Source organism: Parus major, chromosome 1A, assembly GCF_001522545.3.
Source record: "Parus major isolate Abel chromosome 1A, Parus_major1.1, whole genome shotgun sequence".
NCBI classification, from domain to species: domain Eukaryota; kingdom Metazoa; phylum Chordata; class Aves; order Passeriformes; family Paridae; genus Parus; species Parus major.
Window position 1 is genome coordinate 42221518 of NC_031773.1, and position 26727 is coordinate 42248244.

Below are 26727 nucleotides of genomic sequence, written 5' to 3' on the forward strand. Positions count from 1 at the left end.
ACTGCAGCCTTTTAGGAATGCTATAGAGATTAAAAACCTTAGAGTGTGGCAAGAAGCGGTTTTACTGCACACTAAAAATTATTTCATTAAAGCCTCCCAAGTTTAATCCTTTAGAGAGCTCAACTGATTAGTATGATCTTGAAGGAGAGTTTGTCTTTTATGAGGCTCCTGATATTTGCCTTTTAGGAGGCTTCCCCAGCTGTGACTTTTTAAGATGTTTTAAGAAACAACACCAAGGGAGTTTCAACTCTACCAAGCATCCTTGAGAAGTCCCAGATGTGCCTAGAATATCTGGAAAACTTCACCATTGTGACTTTTTTGGACAGCTTTTCATTTCAGAATAGTCAAGCAGGGGTATGCAGAATGAATTTACAGTGGAACTGAAGAAAAGTCAGGACATACACAGCCCACCTGGCTCACTAGGCCTGGCACTTAAGGATCATCACCTACCAAGACATCATTGCTGAGGAAGATAAATAAAATCTGGATTTTGGTTCCCTTACCTGTAATACCAATATTTACAGTAACCATCTTTGCAAAGCCATTCCAGATAACATCTACCGAGTGAGTAGGCACATACTTCTCATCAGATAACCGAACACATGAGGAAAACTTAGTTTGTCTCAATGTACCTTCTCAAATTCTTGCTTGCAGACTCTAAGCTCTTCACCCAGCTTGGCACCTTCTTTTTCAAGCCTACTCCTTATTTCCTGGAGCTCTGCCGTTTTACATTTTTCATTAGCCAAATCTTTGTCTTTCAAAATCTTGAAGAGAAATAGAAGTGCTAGAAAAGTTACAAAGTTCACAAAATACAAAACCCAACCAATTAAAAACATCCAGGGCCCAAAAACTACTCGGTGGCTTTGTAATTATGGGCAAACAACTGCCATATATTTTTACAAACTGTCCACAGTTTGTAAAGCAATTAGCAGCATGATTGCAGTTTTAGATTTAAAACTAATAATGTTTTCCCACCTATCTAGCCACAAACTTGCCTAGAACAAATTAACAGCATATTCTGAACCAAATTCACTACAATTGTCTCTTTCTTAAGTCTTTTCACCAGAGGTTCAGTAAAATTGTCATTATTATGCACTATAACAGCGTTATGCTCTCATATTAGGGATGTAATCGAAAATAATAAAGGGTGCCTGCATGGGGTGGATGTGAAATCTCCTGTGTGGTGATTTCAAAAGGCAGAAGCATTTACCCTGTCATTCTGAAGATCTTGTAGCATTTTGGTCTTCTCACCCAGCTGCTGTTCTTTCTTTGATGCATCCTGCTCCAGTGTAGACTTAGCTTTCTTCAGTTCCTGAATCTGTTGATTATTGCTAGCAATTCGATTCCTGCTGGAAACTAATTCTTCTTGAGCTAGAGCAAGTTTTTCTTCTGTGGACTAATTAAAAAGAGAGTTCTGCAAGTTATCTGTCAGTATAAAAGTTTTGGATACTAAACAGAAACTTAAGCATTTCCAAGTAGAAAAACTGCTAGCTAGAGTGCAACATTTAGCTTCCTGTGTTGACAGAACACTACGAAAACTTCTGGTTTACAAGGTTATCCCAAGTAAAAAGAAACTATGCCAGCATCATTTCCAGGAACAAAACCCTACTGTACATATTCCAGCTTGCACCATTACACAAACAAAAGGTGAAAACATGCAGAAAGGCAGAAAACAAAAGGTAACTGACAAAAAGAGAATACACTTGAATTTGCTCACACAAATTAATTTTATTATCTAGGCAAATTAAGTGTTCTAAAACTCTATACAGCTGTTACTTAAGAAGCAGTGAAGCTATAGTTTGAAGATTTCGAAAAACATTCAATGCTATTTTTCATCAATGACTTAATAATGTTAGTGCTAGGACAACTGTAATTTTTTTTTTTTTAAATTCTGAAGTGAAATGTTTAAGATAAAAATGCTAATATCAGGATAAAATGTTTCACAGTTTCTGCTGCATAAGCATTGTAAACATTAAGTTTAAACTTTCATTTATAATCCAGAGATGATACTTTATTTGCTTCTGACTCTCACCATTAGCTAGAAAAAGAACCTTGATTTATCTCGCTGAAACAGGTCACAAAATCCCAAGAAACAAACCAAAACTTGCACCCAAAGTGAAAGCTCATTCTGTTGGCTTACAGCAAAGTCAAACTTTGGAGGACTTTTTGAGTTAATATTCTGAAGGTTTTTTAAACAATCTAGCTTAGTTAAAGACTAGTCCCAGTTGAAAACAAGAAAAAAAAACAATAAACTCATCCTCCGCTTTCCCAAAATATTGGTATTTTATGGAAATTTTGGATGCCATGATACAGAAGGTGAGCTGAGATTCATTATTAGTAATAAGTTTATTGCCTTCATTGCAGCAGTAAACATTTAAATTCTTTCAAGATAAGCTCAATTTTTCTTGAAATTCTTGCTTAAATATTACTCAAACCTCTTCTTGAAGGTTAGTGGTCTTAAAAGGAACTATAAGCAGAATTTTCATTTCATTCAATTATGCATATGCTTAAGTCTCTCCAATGTTGATTTAAAAGCTAATTCATTTCTGATGCCTCATGACCCTCCTTTGTTGCTTGTAGAGTCAGACTTAATTTGAAACAGCAGTGATGGAACACTGCTGATTCAACAGCATTTTCAACAATCCCCATGACTCTAAAAAATTCACACCAGCTTTTAAAATTAATTTTCAGACAAATTACTTTACTTGCTTTCTGAGATATTAGAGTTTACTACTTAATACTTTTAGAGGTGTTGACTCAGAATTTTTTGTTTAAAAAAAAAAATGGGAGGCACTTTTGCAGTTTTGAGGTTTCAGTAGGGTGAGTATTTCAGAAAGCAAAATTATCTCCCTCTGTTCCATTGTGTGCAGTGGAATACCATATTTTCCTAACGTTGAGGAAGGATAGGAAGTCCAGCATCATCATATAATATCTTCACAGGAAAACCCAACAGTCTCTGAAGTTTTAGAAAGAACATACTAAAGCCACAACTTTTATTCAAATTTGTTTCCAGCAGAAGAAATGTGGTTCCATCAAACTTGCTAGCACCAGATGATGAAATTTGATGAAGTGGATAGTGACACCCACACACAGTGGGTACTTCGCTCTCAACCCACCCCTCAAAGTATCTGCACTGTACAGGTTATCTCACTGCATCTATACTGAGGCTGAGACAAGATACAGAACAAAAGAGGTCATTCAGTACTTATTTGTGTCAATAAAAGAGAAATGCTAGGTTGACTGGTAGAGAGTTTAAATAAATAAAAATATTAAAAAATTACAGTTTGATTCATTAAAGCTTGGGCTGTGCCAGTGCAAATCATAGCACCAGCATCACAACTGGTCCTAGCAGGGTGACAAGAACATTAAGTTCAAAAACAATCATTTCAGTCTGTGCTCCCTCATCCCAGTCCACAAGGACCAACATTAAATTATTCACAGATGCTAACCTGATTTCTCTTCACTCCCTAAGAAAAAGAGTTTGACTGACTGTATGTAACTTGGGCTCCTCAGAATTGAGGTCTGGCAAGTGTGAGTTCTGTTCCAGAACATTCACTGAATATATGCTGACAGCAATGCCAACATTGGAGACAAAGAAACATTCTTTCAAAAACACAGAAGAAACCAGGACTGACTACAAAATGCACAAATGCCAAAACTCAAGAATACTTGGCAGAGCTCAGGAGATCACATTCACAGAAAGTATTCTCACACTAAGTCAAAATCAAGGCAAAAATAACAGTTTGTACATTTTTATTAACTCTTCTATATAAAAAGTATATTTTTCCCACTAAAAGAAATTGTGTGAATATACACACACACACAGATATTTGTATAAATATGTGTATATATACAAAAATAATTTAGTGGGTTTTTTAATTATATATATCCTTTTTTTTATCAAAAACTACAGCTTTAACAAGCACTGAAATTCTACCCTATTTCTTTTTGTAGTCACAAAGACAAAAGCTTGCGTGAAAGTTACCGTTAAGAGACATTTTTAAACCAAACTAAATTTGCAGCAAATAGTATCCATAAAATTATAACTCCGTTCCCACTTCCGATTTTATTCTTTATTTATATTTTTTTATTTTTTTTTTTAATGACAAGACTTCAGTTTCCTCTGCGGGACTCGGAGCTTCAGGGTTGGCAGCTGGGCGCAGGCCCACGGCTCGGGCGTTCTGCCGGTGCGGATGGCAGTGGCTCTGCCTCGGGCAGCGCCGGCTCTCGCACCGCAAAAGTGCCCGATCCTCGCCTCAGTGCCCAGCTCCGCTCAGCCAGAGCTGAGCCGTGGATCCCAGCAGGGATTTTCCCGACAGTGCCAGCAGATGGTGCTCGGTGCACAGCCCATCTCCCGCCGTGCCCTCCCAGGAACCACGCCACCTCACCAGCCCTTCATGATCCATCCCCACGCCTGGAACCTTGGCCCCGCCAACAGCACGGTGCCACAGCACCATGCTTAAGTTGTGTTTAAGGACGTTTAAGTTTTCCCTTCTAAATCTAGCATTGCTAGGATGTCACGATATGGCCTGGCTAGGCCTGCTCTGGACAATGCTGGGCTCCTGGCTCAACACTGCTCGGCACGGAGCTCATACCTCTGCTAAAAAAATCCTGCACTGAAAGAACCCCAAGCTGACCCCTACATACAGACAAGTTTTAAAACTTCTACCGCTGCCTACTAAGAAGATTAAGATCAATCTAAAGCTCAGCCTGCCCATCAGCTTTGGTTCCAAACTTCAGTCAAAACACACAGCCCTGGCTCAAATGAGCTGCCTTTATTAAGTAGTATTAACTTGCCCGAGGCAAAAAAATCATGCAGACAACTGATTTTAATAGGCTGTTAAATTCTACTATAAAGTTCTGCCTTCAGTGGCATTTTGATATTCACCTCTCAAGACTAACATTGTCACTCCGAGGCTGTCTGAATGTGCTTTTTTCTTTAGTGGTTTTCTAAGACAAGCTTTTGTTGGTTGTATTGAGGTAGCACAGCCATGATGAAAGTTCAGCTTCCCACCTTTTCCCTCTTCCAGAATAAAAGAAAAAAAAAAAAATGGCATCAATTAGACCCCACTAATCCTAATTAACATATGTTTTTTTACAAAATTTTTAGATCAAGCAAACACATTCCAAATTGGTTTACCAGTCAGTACCTAGGACCCCAGTCTTCTTCAGGTTCTGTAGGCTCCACAGAAACTTACATCATAAATCAAGTTACCCAATTGCACACCTTAAAAATCTTGTTTCCCCATTGCCATCACTTTATTTGACCTTTTTGCACAGAGCGCTCCCTCACTCTTGCTACCATCTCCATGGGGTCTAAATACATCTGAGACACTTACTGTCTTATTTTGTACTTGCCAGAAGCAGAGGTCATCAAAGTACTTTAGTAACAATACTTATTCAAGGCTACTTTGCAACAACTGATTCTTTAATGAAAACTGTACCAAAAAAAAACCCCAAGTTACTGAACACATCCAATGCTCCAACAGGCCACTCCGTTACCAAATGGTGATTTAAATGTATGGCAGGAAATAAACTCACAGATATATATGTGCAGTAGTAATAAACTGAAAGAAAGAATATGCTTAAACCACCACTGCTTGTCAATCATGCGGAAATTCTCCACAATTTAATGTAGCAGTTCAACCATGGTGCACAGAAAGTAAAGCTTCAATAACGTGCAGGAAAACATGGCAGGTAATTTAATACTACAGAGGAGCAAGTCTAATAAAATTGCAGTGGCCTATATGTAAAGGAGGTATTTCTCTGTTTCTTAAAATAACCTGAGCCTGGGGTTCAGTCTCTGTGGCACACTATGTCCTGGGACTAACTGAAGCACTGCCTTAGTACTGGCACAAAGCAGAAGGGCAGAAAAAAAGGGCTAAAAAACACCTTTACTGACTGGCTCAATTCTCAGCGATACCTCTTTGAAAGCACTGCACACTAATACAAAACCAGATAACTTCAGTTTAGGAACAGCAAAAACTTCAAGGACTAAATTCTGGCACTTGTATTCCAAGGAGGTCCGTAAGCCTACTGTTTCTATCAGTTCAACATCTCCTAACATCTACCATCAGCCAGGAATATTCTATTTAAATCATCTGGAAGACAGCAGTTACTCACATACTGGCAGACCTTGCCCTAATTAGGTATGCTATATCAATTAGTTAAAAGCTACAGTATATAACAAGGAAAAGCAACATTAAAGAAATAACTCTTTAATGAATATAAAACCAAATCAACCTTTCACTTTGCTGCTCCAGAAATTCAAGGGTATTTCAGGTAAACTGATAAATATGTTTGCCTTTAAATTAGTTTCAGAATTTCCTTTGTCTTGGGGGAAGGGATTAAACTAAAGCACTAAATTCTATATATAGCGGAAGGGTTTTGTTTTTTTTTCACTTACTGAAGTGAATTCACTTATTCACAGCTCTTGCATGGTTTCTTGGTCTTCAAAATGAGTAATAACATCCCACTAAATCACACATGACATTAAAATGACTGCAAGTACCTTGAGGTCTTGCCTGGTTGCCAGCAGCTCAGACTCTTTCCCATAAAGATCCAGCTGCAGCTTCTCCATGTTTTCTTTATGTTTATCATGGGCCTTCTGTAAGTCTGCTAGCTTGCCCTTCTCTGCTTTAAGCTCCTGTGCTGACAAAATAGACTGTTGTTGTAGTTTATTCTCCAGCTCTGCCTGAAACATAAGCATAGAAAGTTTCAGTTAAAGTTACAGACAGTAAAGTTAGCTTAAGCATTTCAACAAAATGCATTTCTACTGCAAGAATTTTGTTCTTCTTGTGGAATAACAGTTCAGTAATTTGGTATTTGTGATTTTACAGCAACATTTTATAACTAATTTAACAACAAAATTTAATTCACGACAAAAGACTAAGTGAATTAGTGTGTTATATTAAGACTAAACACTAAATATTGGAATAATGTTTCCATGTGTGTTGGTTTTGGCTGAGGTAGAATTTCCTTCACAGTAGTTAGTATGGGGGCTGTCTTTTGGATTTGTGGTGGGAACAGTGTTGTCAAAGGGATGTTTTAGCTACTGCTTAGCAGCACTCACACAGAGCCAAGGCCTTTTCTGCTTCTCACACCACCTCACCAGCAAGAAATCTGAAGATGCACAAGAATTTGGAGAGGGCACAGCCAGGACAGCTGATCCCACTGACCAAAGGGATATTCCATACCATATGACATCATGCCTAGCATATGGAGATGGCAGAAGAAGAAAGGGAAGGGAGTTTGGGGTGATGGTGTTTGTCTTCCCAAGTCACTGAGCGGCTCTGTGGTGTGGAGTTGATAGCTGGGTTAAACCACAACACCAAGACCTAAAGGTTTCCACAGGCTGTCTAAAGCACAAATATGGACATGTAGCAGTGGGCAGCCGAAGCTGGAGCCATATTTAACAGTGCATGGCACACAGCACAACATTTCCTAATGTTGTTAGACATTTGAACTCTTTCCATTATGGTTTATGAGTTTCATACTGTTCATCAGATAAATTCTTTTGGTATAATATGAGAAGACTTGGTTTAAAACTGCCATGGACATTTTAAAATGCTGCAGAGTTTGTCTAAAAATACTCTCACAAAATTCTACTGCTTTACAAGAAAATGGAAGGTCTTGCTTTGCTCCTGAAGCAAAAAGCCCACATTCAGTCTAGCTTATTTTATCCCTTTATTAAAATTAAATTCCTATGGAATTCATATTTCAGCGCTAGTTCTTTTCATTACTGCTGTTGATGTTGTTTCTGTCTCCAACAGCATCTGAAGACCTTACTTCCACATCCTGACCTAATAATTTCCAACAAGACTACAGCAAACAGAGTTTATCACAAAGTTATTGACATAAAAGCCTCAGTATTTATCAGAGGAATTTACATTCATTTTCTTGTAAGAGTAAGAAAGAACAGTCTTACCTTTTCTAAAAGGGCAGTTTTTAATTCAGCTTGCAGTGTCTCACTATGTTTTTTCTTCTGCTCAAAAGATTCCTTTAACTCTCTCAGCTTTCCCTGGAGATGTTGCTCACTTTTTTCTTTTTCCTTCAGAAGACCCTGGATTTCCAGTACTTGTGCTCTTGCTGAATCAAGGTCTATAGACAACTGCTTAGAAATCTATATTCAAAAATATTAAGTAACTGTATATAATTTAAACTTAAATCACTATTTGTACATGCTGTTCACAGAATCAGACCATCCCACAGTGCCACTGCTGTTTCAGAGATATGTGGTTGAACACTAGCAAGTCGATTTTTCAGAACTACTGTAACACATTCAAATAATCTGTTATTCCAAATTTACTAACCAGAGATCAAGAGAAGTCTTTTTTTTATCCATTCTAAATTAAGATCGGCAACTTTTCTCACACCAGCAGTGGTTTGGGCTCTCCTGCTGCCAACTGCAGCATACACCAAGCTCATCCTTCTGCACTTTCCACTGAGCACCACAGCACTTCAGCTGAACGAGTGAGGAGCCAGGGAAGTAGCAGCAATAGTCATAGAGCAATTAGCATTACACCTGCACACCTCTTTCAGACAGTAAGTGTCCATCACAGTCTATCAAACTATGTCCACTATCAAATCCTTTCTGATTCCTTTAGGGAACAGAAGATGGCTTGGGTAAAGAAACCCATGAAAGCAGACATGTCCTTCAGGTTGCCAGACACACTGCATCTTTGCGTTCGTCTGAACGCTCATCTTTGAAAAAGAAGTACATTTGGGTCCTCTGTAGTCACGAGAAAATGACTTACACAAGTTTGGAAAAGCAATTCAGTCCTTGAAGGATATCTGAGAATGACCTGCCAACTACACTGAGAACATGCTGAATAAGACTGAGAATAAAATTGATCTAAGGATATGAAATAACAACTTTTATTGTATGGAAGTACAAAAGAAAATGGGGACACAGTAATACCAAGTAACAGTTTCACTAATGAAAAAACCTGAAGGACTAAAATCCCCTGCTACGGTATGTGGAGCACAGAAAACTAAGACTAAAACCTATATTTTAAAGCTTCACATTACCCTCTAGGAAAGTTTTAGTATCACCTTATTTCAGTGTCAAAGATAGTTTACAATTTGAGAATTGAAACTTCTTTATCTCTCATCAGTCCCAGCAGGTCTGGGACTGAAAATCAATCTTTTAAACATTTACTATTATTGGTTTTTAGACTTTTGAAAATAAGCAGACAACTTACCCCCTCCTTTTTCTCCAGTGAATTTTTCAATTCATTCCTCTCTTTAGCTACAGACTCTGTTTGTATCTGAAGCTGGTGTTTTAATTCTTGGCAAGATTTTTCCTAAAAAACATAAGACAAGGAAATATTCCTGTTAGCTTTTCAGACCATGTGCAGAGTATTTTTGCAGGGGTTATATATCCTTAAAAACAACACTTTCATTTTCAATGAAAAATCATACCTTCTCATCTGCAGACACTTTCAGCTCAAAACCTCTCAAAACTTTATGTGGCAAATCTAAGCCACACATTTGATGCCCTATACTAATAAACTCAGGCATGTGCCAGAGATTTTCTGATTAGGGAGAATCTCCCTGTTAGAAGCCGTGCTTGGCACCCCTTCTTGATGAAGTAGTAGGCTCATTCCCTCATGTTCTAAAACTCACAAGCAAGTACATTTGCAGACCTCCATGCATATGCAACCACATGTTAAGCCCAAATACTGTGCATTTAAGACAGTGGAGACCCTCCAAAAGACTACAGAACTAGAAGCAGAATATGGACTACTATCTTTAAGTCCTAAACCGGGTAGAAAATCCTTCAAGTTTTTAGGAGGAACAGATCTTTAAACAGCAGTAACTAAGAAAAGCAAACAAAAGAGCTTTTCTTCAAAAGGTGAATGAGTAAGATACAAATGTTCTTTATAACTATGAGCAGATTTATTTTTTTTTAGAATAAGAGCAGGTCTGAATGGGTTCTGGAAAATGGTGACATGTAAGAAGATGAGAAGACTATGAGAAGGACACTCCTTGCCATGTCTGAGACAAGGCTGTCAGAACAACTGTATTCATACAGTGCCCAATCATATCACCAAGGCAGAAGAGGTAAGAAAAAGGTGTATTTTAACCCTAGTAATAGTTTACTTTCTTTATCATAAAAGGTTGCTCTAGTGGTCAAGCATTTGTTACACTGTCACTTGTAAGACCATTCTAAAATTCAATAATACCTTAAGCTAGGCATTCCCCAAATGACAGATGATGTTACTCTCTCTGCCTGCAGTATGCAGCTTTCCGGCATGTCCAGACAAGTGCACAGGAAATTCTATATATGAAGACTTCAGAAAGGAAATGAAAATGGCCTCAGAAAAATAACTTCTTCAATGCAACAGCACTTTAGCAAAGGTTCTAAAACTTTGTGTTGTTATAATATGGTTGATGTATTTTTTTAAAAGGGGGACATTTCCCATCAAATTGTTTCACCACTTGTCATCTCCATTTAGCTTCTTCACTATGTTAAAGGCATGCAGCAAGAAGCAAGGATCCTGTTATGTGGTATGACTGATGTTTACTACTGTAAATATCCAGGCAAAAATTTAAGTTGGGAAACATGTATGAACTACTAAAAATCACAATTTGGTCTTCCTTACAATAATAAATTTTCATTCAGAGTCATCATATGTACACTGTTTTCAAACAGTAAGTAAAATCGTTTTATCAGAATGTATATACACCAAACTTAACACCTAATTAAAGAACCTACTAACCATTTCTGCCATAGCTGCTTTTCCTTTTTTAATTTCTTTTTCTAATTCCTCCTTTCTTTTTTTGAAGGATTCAGAGCTTTTTGAGAGCTTATCTTTGGTATCTGCAAGGTCCTTTAATAGAGCGTCCTTCTCTAATTTCACTTGTTGCAGCTCTGATGTGGCTGCTTGCATTTTACAATCAAGTTCCTTGAGCTGTTTACTTGCATCTTGATTTGATTTCTCAAGGTTCTGTTTGAGACTGGCCTTTTCTGCCTCCTGCTTTGAAATTTGTTGGTTTGCTTGGTCAAGAGCCTCAGATTTCTTCTGCAAATTCAACTGAGCATTAGACATCCTGCAAATACAAAAGGATAAAACTTTTTTAAAGTTTTGTAAAGATAAAACTTTTTTCTTTTTCACAGGTTATCTTGTATCCTTAAATGTTTCTTTTTTCATTCATAGGCATTACATCTCTTCAGTTAAGATGGAACAGCAACTTCAGAAACTAGTATTGAGATGGTTCTTTCTTCCTCAATTATAATGAACAGTAACTACTCCTTTGCTGCTTATGCATAAATTGCAAATTTGTATTTGAAAAAGATTACAGAGCTATGCATATTTAAATATGAACCTCACTACATCAAACTGTTCAGATATTTAGCTGACAAGAGCAGTGAATCAAATAAAGTAGTGTAGTGAATCACAGCAGTCAGTGATTCCTGTGAGACAACATGGCAGATGGAATGAAAGACAACAAGTGGGATACAACACAGCTCTTGTACCATAGGGGACTCAGCACTTATCTATGATATTATGAAATCACAGGAGAGAAGCAGAAAATTTCAACTGTAGTCCAAACTGCCCCAGTTTTATGTCTGACTTTGAAAAGTACTGTAAAACAGGAAATGCATACGCTTCTCTTGCTTCTTCAAGTTGCTTATTCAGTTCTGCTGTCCGGAGGTCTAATTCTTTAGACTGATGTTGCTGTTGCTGTAACTCCTGAAGGGCTTGGTCTTTACTTGCTCTAGCATCAAGAATGTCACCTTCAAGTTTCTGAGAGAGAAAAATAAAAAGATAGAGCCATCAGAACACAGCCAACAAAATAAAAATAGCAATAAAAAGCAGAGTCATGTAGTCTGTGAGTAGCATTAACTGTAGAAAGCAGTCACAAATCTCACACATCATCTACTTGTTTAATCACTTTGAGATTTATCTTTCACTATTTAGCTCCTGCTCATCACCTGCTCCTCCAGACTGAACTATTTTGGTTTTGCAAAACATTCTGAAAGCATCTTTAAATGAAAGGCCAAGCAGGCATTTTACTGCACAGTAATAGATAAAAAGCTTTACAGCAAAAGCTAAGACACAAACTACAGCAGTGAAGAAATTCTATGCTTGCTTGGAAGAGGGTTTTATTCTGGTTTTTTCCATAGTTACTTTTTCACTCAAATAGAGTATAAAGAACACAGAAGCCTTCAGCAAATGGGCACTGTTTAGACTCTTTAACATACTGGCTGTTTTACAGGCACTTCTGCTTTCACACAGAGGCCATAAAACAAAGTGGCCAAGTTTCTCAAAAAAAAATTCCTGAGGGCCTTTTGTTTTCTCTTATTTTTTATTTTTTTAAATGCCACACATTCAACTGGATAATCTAAAAGAATGGTGATGATGCCAAGATAGAATTGCATTCCTGTTGACAGCATCAACAACCCTGCTCAGTTTCACACTTCAGCTACTAGGAACCTCATAAAATCATACACAAGGAAGCTCTGCATTTCTCCCAAGCATTTGTGTCTATTGGCTACTTGTGAAACTTCAGCAAAAGAATGGAAACTAAAAACAAAAATCAAAGTAGGCAGAAAAAATCCCCAGTGTCCAAAAGAAGAGATGGAAGAACAAAATAATTATGCTGATAATTAAATACATGACAGCTTTAATTTTTAATAGCATTTGATTTAAAATTTCACACATGGAAAACAATCTCTCTTCTCTCCTATAGAGCACAAAAGCTAGGGAAAACACCCAACTCAGTCTTGAGCATAAAGACTACTAACCTCCCTCAGAACAGACAGACAACACTGCAAAACCAGTTCTGCATTGTTCCCATGAGTCCTGTATCAAATGCTTTGGTGTGTTATGAATATTGACTACCAAGATGTTTTTTTAAAATAGTCAACAAAGGTCAAAGCCCAAATTTTAAAGCTCTCAAGCATTAGGACTAATCCACTGAAAATACTATTATATCAAAACACCAAAAAGTTCTGAAAACCTTCTGCCAGAATTATGCAGACTTTAAAATAAAAACTGATTTCAGAACTAGAATGCAAAACTCCAGATCAAGATAAGAGAGGAAATAGTGATAAATAAATCTTCCTAAAAAGCCTACTGAAAGGCTTCAAACATAAATTAAACCAGACAGGTGGTGTTAAGCAGGGCCAGCCAATGTAACATATATTCCCTGCCACTACTTGTAAAGTATTTATGTTCAAACTTCAAAACTCTAATTTTGGGACATATTCATGTTCCCTCACATAACAATTTCCACGTGGCTAAATGGTTGGTAGAAGCACCCACACAGGAAAATGACAGTATAGTCATAGGCCTATCTTCTTAATGTGATATACTAGCATGGAAGAACAGGATTAAATTAGGAAACATTAGTGAGAAGGAAAACCAACAGAAGTGGTATTGATATAATCCTTCCCCCCTAATTTGAGCACAGCTTTTACCACATGCTGCCTAACAGCAGAGATCAGTTTCCGTAAGTTCAGATACTGTGTTCAATACAAACCTTAAGCTGAGCCTCCAGTTCTTCAGTTTTCTGTTCTAAAGAAAGGCATTTTTCTTTGTACTCTTTAAGACTGGCTTCCAGCTGAGTACAGTATTCCTGCTTGTCATTCAGCTTAGCTGTAACCTGATCCAGCTGAGCACTGACCTTATTTAACTCCTGGGTAAAAAAAAAATACAAAGTTTGCTACCTTTTATATAACTTTAAAAATTACTAATGTCATATATGCTTTAAATGATCTAATGTGTTCAAATTAACAAGGAAAATAATGGGTTTTTTTTTATTCTCAGGAGCAGGAAATTGAAAGGGGAAACAAACACACATGCTAATTCCCTCTGTTTCACTGAAATAAATTATTTTAAAGCCTCAGTATTCTCTCAAACCTTACAGGCTCTGGGCTAAATGTTAACAAAGGTGTTTCAAGTTGTAAATGGAAGAGGAACTGTAGGTAATAAAGGCACCAGATCCTCAAAATAGTAAAGCAGTTACTAGAAAATAATGTTTAAAAACCTAGATAAAATTTTTGATGTCTTTGTCATAAAATCAACCATCAAAGAGGCAAGCAAATAAAATGGAAATGCTCAGTTCTCCAAATACCAGAGATGATTTCAAAACATTTTGCTCAACACAGAACAAATAAATTCTGCAAGAGACATGAGCACATTCACCTAGTAACCACTATGATGACAGCTACATCAAAGTTCACTGCTCTCCAAGAAGCTGATGTAGTTATCAATTAATTATTTAATGGCTGCAAAAAGTTGTCTCCTGTTTACAGCAAATAATGACATTCCCATGCTACAAAATGCCACATTAACATCTGTGGATGTTTCCACAAAGACCACAGCAGCACTGATTTTAACTATGCAAATATTTGATTCAACAAACAGTAAAATGCTTCACTAGGACTAAAACAAATTAAAAAATATTTAATTCTTATCACCAGCTTTTTGAATTGTTATGTCAGCTGGCACACAGAGACTTATTTGTGAATACTGGCAGCTGATAGTAAATGTATCTGAGTCAGCAATAGGAGTTGAGTTTTTGCTTCCACTGAGTGCATTCTACAATCTTTTCTTCATACCATACATACAGGAATTGAATAATACCTACAGAATACCTAAGGAAAGCTTAGATTCTGAATGATAACCCTATAGCAAGGAATGGATTCCCAAGTAGATTCTTTACACTGCAAAATATATCTGCTCTGGAGCAGCAAAAGGAAACGAGTTAATACCACATGGTTAAAATATCCTAAACAATCATTTCCCAGTACTTATTCACATGTTTACTGAGCATGTAAAAAGACTATTCTTAGTCTTTTTAAGCAGTTTTTAGGTAACACAGAAACTTTATGTGTCACTTAATACCTGTTGTTTATCTTGAAGTGCATTCTGGGCAGTGTCCAGATGGTTCTGTAGATCCGCCCTCTGAGCAGCTTTTGACGCTTCTGCTGAAAGTAGCAATTCAGTCTTTGCTTTTACCTGAAAGACAAATTGTATTTCACTAAAACATCTGTTTTATCATAGCTCATTCTAATTTTTTGATAGCCACCAGTAAGTTTAATAGTAAAATCAGCAGTATGCATGTGTAAGTGTATGTATCTCCTTGTAGAAAAATGCACCTTTTCCCAAATGGGGAATCACAACCAGAATTGTTCATAACCATAAAACACAGAGATCCATTACCTGCACATCAAGTTGTGACACTTTTTCTTTACTTTCATTTAACTGACTGGTTAGTTCAGTGATATTTGTTTCCAGGGAAAGCACACGATCTTGAGCAGCTCTTAGGTGTGCCTTTTGTTCCTGCACTTGTTCATGCAAATTCTCTTGGGCTTGTTTATGACTTTCTGATTGATTCTTCAGCTTCTCTGTCAGCTGAGTTACCTGCAGTGGAAAGAAGAAACCAAAAAAAAAAAAAAAAAACCAAAAAACAAAAAACAAACATTAAAAGGCTGGAACAGCATGTCCAAGGAAGCAAAAAAATTTAGTATGTTTTTTTATGGCTCTGGAGACCAAATGCTATCACATTTCTTTTCCTGAACTATTACAATAAAGCTATATTGTACGCTACACCAGATTTAAATAGGTTACCAGCTGAAAATAGAAGCAAAAGGGAATTGTCAACTTGGCCTTAATGCAACAGAAAAAAAATACTAAGGAGATAACAGATGCAGGCTAAACTGAAGTTTGCTGTTGAAAACAGGAATCAAACCTCTTTTTAAAATGAGTGAAACAAATATATGTATTGTATTTATTTATATATAACTATATATACAGTTTTTTACAAGTATATACATATAAAAATATATATATATAGTTATATAGCTATATAATATAACGATTTGTAAATACATATTACTAACATGTGTACAAATGAAGTATCTAAGAATTCATTTCCCTATGCTGGTAGCATGGAAGTCACCAAAACACAAGTCGTGTGAAATTTACAGTAAGATCTTGAAAGTAAGTTCTAAAGAAATGGAACAGTATAGAAAAGATTAGTGTCACACCTGATGAGATAGGAAAAAAAAGGGAAACAAGATTCAATAACGAGAATGAATGAAAGGAAACAGATCTCCAAGTTCTTACCTGTATTTGTAATGCATGGTTTTTCTCTTGTAGCTGGTTAAGAACTGCAGTTTCTCCTTCACCAGCTTGAATCTTTGCATATAAGTCCTCCCTTTCCTTTTCTAGCAGAGAGATGTTGTCCTTACTTTTTTGAAGCAAAGCCTCAAGATTTTGAATTTTTTGGTCCTTATCTCCAATTTGTCGTAGTACTTGCTCCAGATCATTCTAGACAAGAATATGATAGTTTAATTATAAGGACCTTAAAAGTTGAGCCTAATGTATAAAATATTGGATAAATTTATCAAACACTTTCCATATATTCTATTCCAGATCTATAAGTTAATTTATTGAAACTACCATAATTCCTGAAAGTCACTTTTAGAAAGAAAAAGTATTTAGCACAATGAAAACCTGGAACCCGCTTTCACATGAAGATACACAACTACATTACCTGGGCTTCTCGTAGTTTTGCTGTCGTATTTTGCTGAAGTGTCTGCTGCTCCTGGTGCTGCTGCTTTGCCTTTTCCAATTGATGTTGCAATTCTGTGGAATTTGCTGCTTTTTCCTTTAGCTGAAAAAAAAACCCAAAACCAAATACCAAACAAACCAGACTACTGAGTGGGAAAAAAGCACCACTCAATATGCCAATTGTACTCAATGTTCACTCCAACTACAAAAGTTTTTAGTGTAAACATGGATATTTAAAAACTTGTAAAAACAAAAACCTGTAATGCTAGATCAAAATCTAATCAAAGCATTCATTACAATTAATCAGTGAGATTCTCTATCACAAGCAAGAACTATAAAACAATTATCAGATGCATGTAATTTAGCTCATAATCTAAAACATAAGGGATTTTTAGTATGTTTTTTGCAATAGTTGTTAAGATGTAACATGACTGATAATACAGATACCTGTAAAACAACTTTATTATTACTTTTTTTGGCAATTTCAGTAGCAACTGTCAGTCATTATTTTAGTAGCAACTCAGTTTAGCAGTCTCTCCACTTCTATACTAATCAAGGCTTTGCAAATTAGCTACAGAAAAGTTTAAAGCTTTGACAACATACCACTCAGATATTTGGCCAATCCCCCTACAGCCAGCAGAAAATCAGCAACATACACAAGATATCCATTAAAACAAATCAAAAATTAATAAAACAAGTGTTTTCTGCCCATCCACCCCACACTGATTATTAACTATCAATGACCTGCTGTGCCATGGTCACTTTTGCTTCATGTAGGGCTTTATTTTTTAAAAAAAGAAACTACCCATGGGGTCAAATGTGCACCTAAGTAATTTTTTCATAAGACCTTTAGACAAAACTCGTAGGTGAAAAATGCACAACTTTTGTTCATTTTTTAAGCACCACAAACACACATACATCTGTAAAGACAAGCAGATTCTAAGCAGATTTGGATTTTTACTGCAAGTCCTTGACATTATTAGTCAAAATAATTCCCACGAGAACGAATTTTATAAACTGCAGTATCACCACAAGTATGTGTACAGACTTATAACCAGAACAAACTATAGAATCTGCATAAAAACTCCTACCTGCTCTTCAGCACGAGAAAGTTTTAATTGTAGGTCAGCCACCTGCTGCTCTTTGTCCATCAGCTTCTCACTGGACAGCTGCCTCTGTTCCTTGAGCCGCCCATGCGCTTCCCCTAACTGGCGCTCTGTTTCTAGGAGTTTACTGTGCAGCTGCAAAAAAGAGTCATCCACTTTTTCAGTCATTCCTTAGCCAACAGTGATTTAGATTCATTTTGTTCAATGTTTATGTGAAGTTTTCATAACCCAGAGCAAAACAAGTCCATGACCTTCTGAAGCCATGCATGTACCTCATACATCTCAGAAACACAAACCATGTTAAAAGACAGCATCAACTGCACACGCAAAAAGAGATATTCAAAAAGTTGGTCAGAAGGTCCCAGAAACATTCTCATTTATCTACAGGAGCCCTTCAAAACAAGTTACAGAGATATAACAGAAAGAGGGTGATCCTTCAAAATCATAAGGACCATCATGTAAAATAGTTATGGCTTTGAGCCATCTAGGCTTATCCAGTTCAATGACTGACTCCTGTAGATCCAGTAGCACCCTGCCTTTACCTGCTCCACTGCCTCCCACAATATACTGTTCTGCACTGCTAGAATACTAAGAGTGTAATTTTTAGCTTCAGCTGGCTACATCAATGGCATTCATTCTCTGCAGAGAAGAGATACATGAGCAGTCAGTGTAGGGTACACAGCAACTTTGGTGGCTTACAGTCCAGTACTTTCCAGCAGCACAGAGAAAGCAGGTGGATATGCTCTTCCAGCTGGACACAAATCTGCTTCATGATTTTATCAGTCATCAAAAGCAGTACTGCACCGTCTTCAAAGCGCAAGGATTACAATTCACTGTTCTAAAAAGCTCTTTTCATAAAATCAGCTTACTCTACTGCCACAATAGGTCCTGGGTTGCCTCCTGCCTACTTCTACACGAACACGTTCAAGGACACAATGACCTTTCAACTCAGTTCAAAACCAGAGAATGCAGACCTTGCAGCACAGCAAGAACTTTCCATAGGTTGTGGGAAAGCTATGAATGAAGCTTCCTCCCCTATGCATCTATGTCCGAGGCCTTTGAACCATTTAATTCTAGGTCCTCCCTTCAATACCCCTAAGCCTTCCCTCTTGCTTCCCTTAAATCCCTACTAATATCTATGCAAAAGGCAGCCCAATTTTATTGGTCGCTGCAACCAATCACTGTTTGACCAACTGGCTGCCTAGCAGAGCAGAAAAAGGAAAGTGATTGTGATACCATTATACTTTCCACCCAGGCATTAAGGGGAGGTGAAGCCTCTTTCCTGCTGTCTGTTCCCCAAAGAATTTAACTTTAGGACTGAAGTCCTTTGGGCCATGTCAAAATTTAGCTCAAGTTATCAAACAATGCAAAAGTTTAAAGGGTTTGGAGACAGGGATATAAATGTAGCCATGACTTACCTTCTTAAAAAGTCAAGCTAAATTATCTGCCCACAACCACAAAAATCATAAGTGCAAAGCTGTTTGACATGTGGCCAAGATGCTGACTGCTAACAGTGACTGTAGAGTTAGGACAGAGGTAGGAGAAGAGGGAGGACAGGGTGAGGAAAGAGACCATAATCTCTCCTCCAGTAACAAAGAACATTTGTCTTTTCTTGAAGGATCACCAAATTACAAATATTTCCTCCTCACCAAAAATACAAAGAACTGTAGAAAAAAATCTATTGAAGAAAGGGTGCAACAAGATAACTATTAACTATTCATGGCTATGCTGATACCAGGAAAAAATATTTTGAAAGAGGGAAATCAGTAAACAATATTTTACACTAGTTACTTTTAATACAGGCATGGTTAAGTATTTTTGAAGAACTTTAAGATGACATTTAAGTAAGCAGGACCATAAAATCCAGGACTAACCTATATTACAGAATGCAAAAAAAAAAATCATGAAAAAATATCTAGACTTTAAAAGATACAATCAAGTAGATTCAATTTTTCTCAATAGAATTTATTAGCAATCAACATTTCTTCAAAACTGAAGGAGTCCATACTCTCTTGTCTACTGTTGTGCTGGGACCAACACTATTACTGAGGTTTCTTCCATTAAGATCACTTCTTCCACATGGCCAAAATTCTAAAATGTACAAGCTTAACCAGACATGCACCCATTCAAATGAATTTTGAGAAGATGACAAGGATTCTTAAAAATTGGGATTTGATTGAACAACTGTACATATACCTCCATAAACAGAATTCATATTTTAAATGTAAGCTCATGGACTACATGCATAAAAAGGTAATTCCACTGAAGTAATAGGAATGCATTCAGCAATGCTTTACTCACCATCCTCCTCCTTCATTTTCCCACCCCAAAAATCCTTCTTGAAAATCCCCTCTCAGGCTGGAGACAGATTTCAGCTCAGCCTCTTGGCTATACTTCTGTTGCCCAGGCAGACTGAGGCAGTTTGACAAAATGCAGACTCCTACACAGATAACTAACATAATTATCTCTCTCACCCTAACAAAAGACTAATAGGAGACAGACATTCTGGGCATGTAATACACACATAAACGTGGTTTAAGCCAAGTCACAGTCCTTCCAAGGTAAACTATACACACAAGAGCTTGCAATTTGATCTGTTTCAGATTTTACAAAGGGTTGAAAACTCAGAAACACTCACTATAAAATAAATAAGCTTTAGCAAGATTAAAATGAAGTATGTCATACTAACAAATAAAGATATAATTTTTTACATCTTAAGACTGGACATTACTGACACCCAAATATTTCTCCAGTCTAACACATTACTCTCAAAAAAAACCCCAAAAACAAACTAAATTCAACCAGCCTCAAGTTTCAAAATGTTCAATGTTGTAAGAAAGTCCTCTAAGACATTTGACTCAGCAGAATAATAGGTTCTAGTGGGGGGGGATGTATGCTCTGGTAGTTTTCTCTTATGCTATCAGCAACATAAAGTGAAATTGTTTGGGGAGAAACACTAAGGAAGCAATATCAAGATTTCATGTTGACCTGTTTTTTCACACTAGGTATTCCCTACTATATTCACTACTCAGACTTAAAGCCAATCAAGCACTGTTCAGCTCTAATGTAAAACCAAGATTCACTTTTCTCAAACTTCCTATAGTGTAGTAAAACACAAGTACTGGTTAACTACCCTCCTTCAAATACGGAAATGTAAATGCATGTTCATAAGAAATATGCATATGCAGTGTTTTAAAATTTATGAGATGGTTTTAAAGAACCATTCAAAGAGGATGGTCTAGGAGCATTAAGGAAATTTACCTGACTGAGCTCACTTTGGAGCTGCAGGCCATGCTGCTCTTTTTCCTCCTTCTGCTGCTGGAGCTGTTTACATTCCGCCTTGAGATGCTGGTACTTGGTCTCTACTTCGGATAACTCTTCTTTAAGTTTCTGGCTTGCTTCTGCCTTCTCACCTAGCTCTGTCTGTAATCTCTGTATTGAGGCTTCAGACACAGACAGCTTTGCCTGAAGCTGTTGGCAGTCCAGGTCCTTCTGGTGAAAACTTGCCTGCACATTCTTTTTACTCACAGATACCTCATTGTGTTTTTCTTCCAGCTGGGTGTAGTCCTGTTCTTTCTTCAGCAGCTTCTCAGTCAGACTCTGTGAAGAGAGTTATATAGCAATTCAAGTACAATTCTGCTTGCAGCTGTTCAACATATCATTCAAATTTCTTTCTAACTGTTGATGCTGAACAGTGAAGAATGTGTTCAGAAACATCATTAAAGAAAATATTAACCTGTATCTTGTATTACACATGTCAATTCTGGAGCCCATACAGCACACAATTTCAAGTGGAAATACTGTTTTTCACACTCACATAAATTCACTTCCTCTTACTGAGAACACAACACAAACTCTATTTCCATATCCTGAAAATAATTTGTTTCCCCTGAATGTTCAAATTAACTTTATTACAACTGTGATTGCTTGGAGAAAAGTTGAAAAGTTTTCCATGCTAGCTATATTCTGAGCTACAGGCCCTTACTGGCTTCTGCAAGGCTAGCCAAGACCCATAATTACTGTTCTTTAAAAATAATAAAAAGAGAGTTCCTGCTGGTCTCAGAGAACTGATCCTTTATGCTTATACATATACTTACATATACCTTTGTTCTCAGTATAGCTCCTGAAAATGTAAGAAACAGCTTTCTTGCTTGAGGATGTACATGAGCTTGAAAAATTTCGCATCAATGCACAGAAATCTCTTCCCACGTTGCAACTGAATTATAAATCAATGTTCATATCAAATGTATTATATTCTACATACAATGTGTTCTATCATGAAATAATGACTCCTCCCTGACAGATTTTTCAAGGATGCAAGGATGACAAACTGTTTAAAGTGGAAGCAATTTCTCTCACTGGAAGCTAGTCTTACCTTTTCCAGTTCTAGGTCAAACTCCTCAAGGGCCAAAATTCCTTAGCTAGCATGTCATTCTTATGGAATATATTCTTATGGAATATTCTTATAAACTTTACAAAAAGCTGCATAAGGAGATTGGCTGTAAAGTGCTTTAAGTCACTAAAACTGAAAAAGGAAAAGTAGTTCACTGCCACTTCTCTTTTTCCTGTTCCTCATGTGGTGATTGGCATTATCCTGACATAGCAGAGGACTCTCTCTTAATGTGTGGCTAACTTATGCATCAATCTGTTTCACTACACATTGTTAATGAAATATTAACAGATTCAGGAAAGGGCTCTATATTATACAGCAACACTTCTGCCAAAAGCTTGATTCATTGTTGCTGGTCTGTGGAAAATTATAGCTTGACAATTCTTACCTTCTCAGTTCCACACCCGATTTAGTGAGGCAACGAGTCATCCTGCTAAAGGCAGTTTCATTTACCAAATTTTAATTGCACCTTCTTACATTTTTTGCAAATGCTTTAATATTAGGTTACATTAAATAGACTCTGTTTGGTCCCTGCCTTTTCCTATTCTCCAAAGCTAACAAGGCTCTTTGTAAATGCATGTATTTTATTTCCATTTTTGCCCCCACAACACATGATTTCTAAACACAAATACAAAATGCAGCAAGCTCAAAGAACTCTGATAACAGCTCTCAAAGAATATACATTGAGAAGTTTCTGGAATTAATTTCCATTTTCTACCATTCATGATGCCAGTAAATGGCCTGAAAAATATGACAGAAGTACAATCTAAAAGCTAAGAAACTGGAAAACCAAGGAAGAGAGCTCAGAATATCTTTCAAATTATGATTTTTAGAAAAATGTATTACTTCCAGGGGTACTACTTTTAGAGTGTGAGATGGCAATTCTGCTTAATGATAGATATACTGCAGCAACTCAAAATTTGCAATCATAACAACCTAAACAACTTCAACTTGTAGAATATGATGATCATTAAAATATGGTGTTTGCTTGTGCATTGTAACAGTCCAATTGCTAGACAAAATGGCAAAGGAAGTCTCAACTTCTGCAAGAATTTAGTCTTCACTGCTTCCAAAGGCAGTATGTAATGTGTTTCCATTTTAATGTGAGCTGACAAGCATAGGAAATAATAGCATTCTCACCTGATTCTTCTGTTCTAGCTCTTTGACTGAACTTTGAAGTTTTTGCAGCTCCTGAACATACACAGCTACTTCCTGAGGTCCTTTGGCAAGTTCAGCTCTTAACTGGTTAATGGTAGCCTGAAAAGACAAACAGAAAACTCCACATTTAAAACAAAGCTTTGCAAGCATAATCCAACAAAAGCAAGGTGTCTGGTAGCAAAATAAATATAAATTTTCTATACAAATAAAAATCCTAAGGAAAAAAATCACCTGTAAACTAAGGTCAGAGCACCATCAGAAGTATCACTGAGCACAATTTCCCAGCTGAGATTCATTTATGTTCTATTTTGGAAGGTGAAAATCTGACCCAATCTAATAGCAAATGTCAGATTGAACCCAAAACTGATGAAAATCAAAACATATTATTTATTGATAATTATCACAGTTCTAGCCAAAGGTGAAGTCTCTCTAAGTCATTACAGTTAGATGGCCAAAATCTTGAACACTCTAGGAAGGGAAATGTGCTGGAAAAGACTCTAGAAGCCAAGTCTGGCATTTGATGCACACTTGGTGTGTGACTTTTGGACACATCAACCCTGCAGGTCAGCATAATCAGAGGAACAATACTACCCCATTAAACAGGATCAGTACAGAACAGAATATATCAATGACTGCACAGTATTTGAACACAGTAATGGAAGAAAACAAGAAAAGCACTTTAGGGCACAGCTGCCCTAAAACATGTCATGTATTAATGCACTCATTTCAAATACACTATATAGCAGTGACCTTTATAAAGAAGTTTTCTTTCATATTCCTCTCATAAGCAGAGATTTCAGCACAAATGAATAAATACTGAATTTAAAAAAAAGCAGAACAGAAGTAATAGACAATGACCATCCAATTTACGACCTTCCTACAGAGAAAGAAACACCAAAGAGAACATAAGAACACAGTTTATGACTGCATATAGTTAACTGACTTTCTGCAACACTGTGCTTTACAATGCTGTTTTATAACAGAGCTGTTAGTTAAAACACATCTTAGAATCAGCCTCTGGCCAAACAGTCCAGGATGTTATCAGAAAACAATGGATAAAAAATATGGATATTTCATACTGAGAGAATATAATTCAGAAAATGTGCAAAAACTAACTAAGGACATCACTCCAGCCTTTCCAACTAGAATCATAATTCAAATGCATAATGATCCATTTCTTGTTCTCAATTCAATAAGATCATCCTGCATTTCTCTTTAAACAGGGAAATACATCCTAGGTAAATATTCAGTCCTAATATTTTCTTGTTGGTGCATCTGTATGAATAATGCACCATTAAAAAAATCCGAATGCTTTTATTTAATAACATCTTGAAATTGTCTAGATATGACAGAAATTTGCTATAAAAATTAAATGCTTTCCAAAAAAATTAACCCAAATTTAAATGTCTCTATTAGAAAGCAGAAAAATAAAATGGATGGATGAAAGATGGAAATAAGCTGTCACAAAAGCTGTAGTAGGCACACTTCCTCTGATTTGTTTTATAAATATTCCAGTGTTTCTAATGCCTTTGCTTAGTGTGAGGGAAAAAAAAAATAACAAAAAAACTCAAGTCCTGGTTTTATTAAATTTACCCTCAATTGAGGCTACTAATTTTGCTTATTTCTCTGGACACTCAAGTTAACGATTAAGTCTAGGTGCTGCATTTAATGAAGATTTATAAGATACTGAAACAAATCCCAATAAGCAGAGATTTATAGCAATGCTTAGCTCCAAAGCAGTGCAGCTGTTTTCATAGCACATTTACTATGCAGGAGCCACTATAGCGAGAAACTCAAGATGAAAGAAGCCGCTCAGTATGAATATTCATCTGAAAGATGTAGATGCCAGTTTCAGGTACAGCTCTGAAAAAAGGTATAAACACCCAAGAGATTTAGGTGACAATTGTAGACTACACTATCCTTCACATCCCTCTCCTGCAGTATTTGAGGATGCTCTTATATGGCTAGTAATATTTTGTTCTTTCTACCCATACTGAGCATTTACCTTTTTTTAAAGATACTCACTTTGAAACCCAATATTTATACATGTATCCCCAACCAGCCTGTAAAAACAGCCAAGGACAGAGTAAAAACCACCTTAAAATTTCAGTCCATGATGTGGTCTTGAAGAGTAAAGCTGAAATGAAACATTGCCAAAAATTTATGTCAAGCACTGCAGCCAATGTGTCAATGAAGGACTTCCAGTTCTTATTTTCTTGTGAGTAACACTTAGCAAAACCGTGTTTTAGCCAGAAGCTGTTTGAAACAGTTTGAGGAGTAAAGTTCTTCCTAAAGATCCAAATCTGAGATGCTGCACACCTTTTTCTCTGCTTGTATGGAAGTGGAAGTCTTAACCAATAGAAGAGCAGAATAACCAAAACTTTTGGAGAAGTGAGAAGATTCAATGAAGAAAGATGTTTCTTCATTATGATTAATTATTATTTTCCATTTTCATATGATAATCACAGCCAAGCTAGGATACACATCTTTATGCATGACTATTACCTCAGAGTTAGCCTGCTCTGCCTGCAAGTGCTTGCACTCATCTTTCAGCTTTTCAGATTCTCTTTCACGTTCCAGAGTCATTTTATCCATCAGTGTTTGAACTTGGACCAGCTCCTTTTTCAGGACAGCCACATCTTCCACACCAGGCCTTTGTAGCTGAAAAGTTGTGAGTAGTGAGCAACACCACATTGGCAGACATGCTTCCAGTGTCAATGTCATTTCTAAAAATCTATCAAATCATCAATTTATAGACAAGGTAACATATACAGCATTAGAGCTAGGCTTAAAAAAAAAAAAAAAGAAAAAAAAAGATAAAAAACCTTCCCAAAAAATCCCCAGAACCACAGAGAAGTGCTTATAAATCCCAAATAAAACAGAATTTAAGGGCTAGTTTTCAGTTTCTATCTGCTAAATCTTGAGTTTGTTGATTTCAACCAAATCTGACAAATGGAAAATTGTTTCAAAGATTTAATTTTTGTAACATTTATGTAGGTAGATGGCTAGATACAGAATACTGTCCCTGTCTTCAAGAATTATTTCAGAAAAGCACCACAGACAAAACAAAAGGGCAGCTGAAGGCACTGTCTTGAAGATACTATCAGATATGGTTCATACCAAACCCACAGGTAAAATCTGTTGGTAATTGCATCTCAAGAACCGTAACACCCCTCAGCATGAAACAGTATGGAGGGAAAGGAGAGGGATGGAAACTAGGAGCACTAAAGAAAACAGAGAAAAGGAGTGTTGGCATCTTTAGAAGAGAAAAGGAACAGAAGAAAGATAAGAAAAATGGAATGCAAGAAACAACTGAACAGGGAGCAGTGGATAGGTCCAGCATCTGGGCAAGGCCAATAGGCCCTTGAGGGCAGTCAGCTACAGAGATGAAGGGAGATGCACAAATCCTCCTTTCCTCTAGAGTCTAAGGAGTAGCTGAGTAGGAGAAACTAGTAAATTCCTTGCACTACTGCTTTAGAAGTGGCCCAACTTGCTGAGTCACTGGGAATGCTCCCTGGAGGCATGGCTGAATATAAAAGTCACC

The 26727-nt window shown here is 36.8% G+C and overlaps 1 protein-coding gene across 4 annotated transcripts in view; it reads right to left on the bottom strand.

Annotated features, from left to right (window-relative positions):
- Positions 1–26727, bottom strand: part of EEA1 (early endosome antigen 1) — a 62090-nt gene that overhangs the window by 7507 nt on the left and 27856 nt on the right. For all 4 annotated transcript variants that reach the window (XM_015628037.3, XM_033514203.1, XM_015628036.3 and 1 more), the window contains 16 exons: positions 25689–25844; positions 23166–23282; positions 20897–21235; positions 17621–17770; positions 16513–16632; positions 16083–16286; positions 15177–15377; positions 14859–14972; positions 13492–13647; positions 11614–11753; positions 10725–11055; positions 9204–9305; positions 7928–8122; positions 6512–6694; positions 1211–1396; positions 633–764 (listed from right to left, as the gene is read on the bottom strand). In XM_015628037.3, the coding sequence (XP_015483523.1) occupies positions 633–764; positions 1211–1396; positions 6512–6694; positions 7928–8122; positions 9204–9305; positions 10725–11055; positions 11614–11753; positions 13492–13647; positions 14859–14972; positions 15177–15377; positions 16083–16286; positions 16513–16632; positions 17621–17770; positions 20897–21235; positions 23166–23282; positions 25689–25844 (2826 nt within the window). The remainder of the gene's footprint in view (positions 1–632; positions 765–1210; positions 1397–6511; positions 6695–7927; positions 8123–9203; positions 9306–10724; positions 11056–11613; positions 11754–13491; positions 13648–14858; positions 14973–15176; positions 15378–16082; positions 16287–16512; positions 16633–17620; positions 17771–20896; positions 21236–23165; positions 23283–25688; positions 25845–26727) is intronic.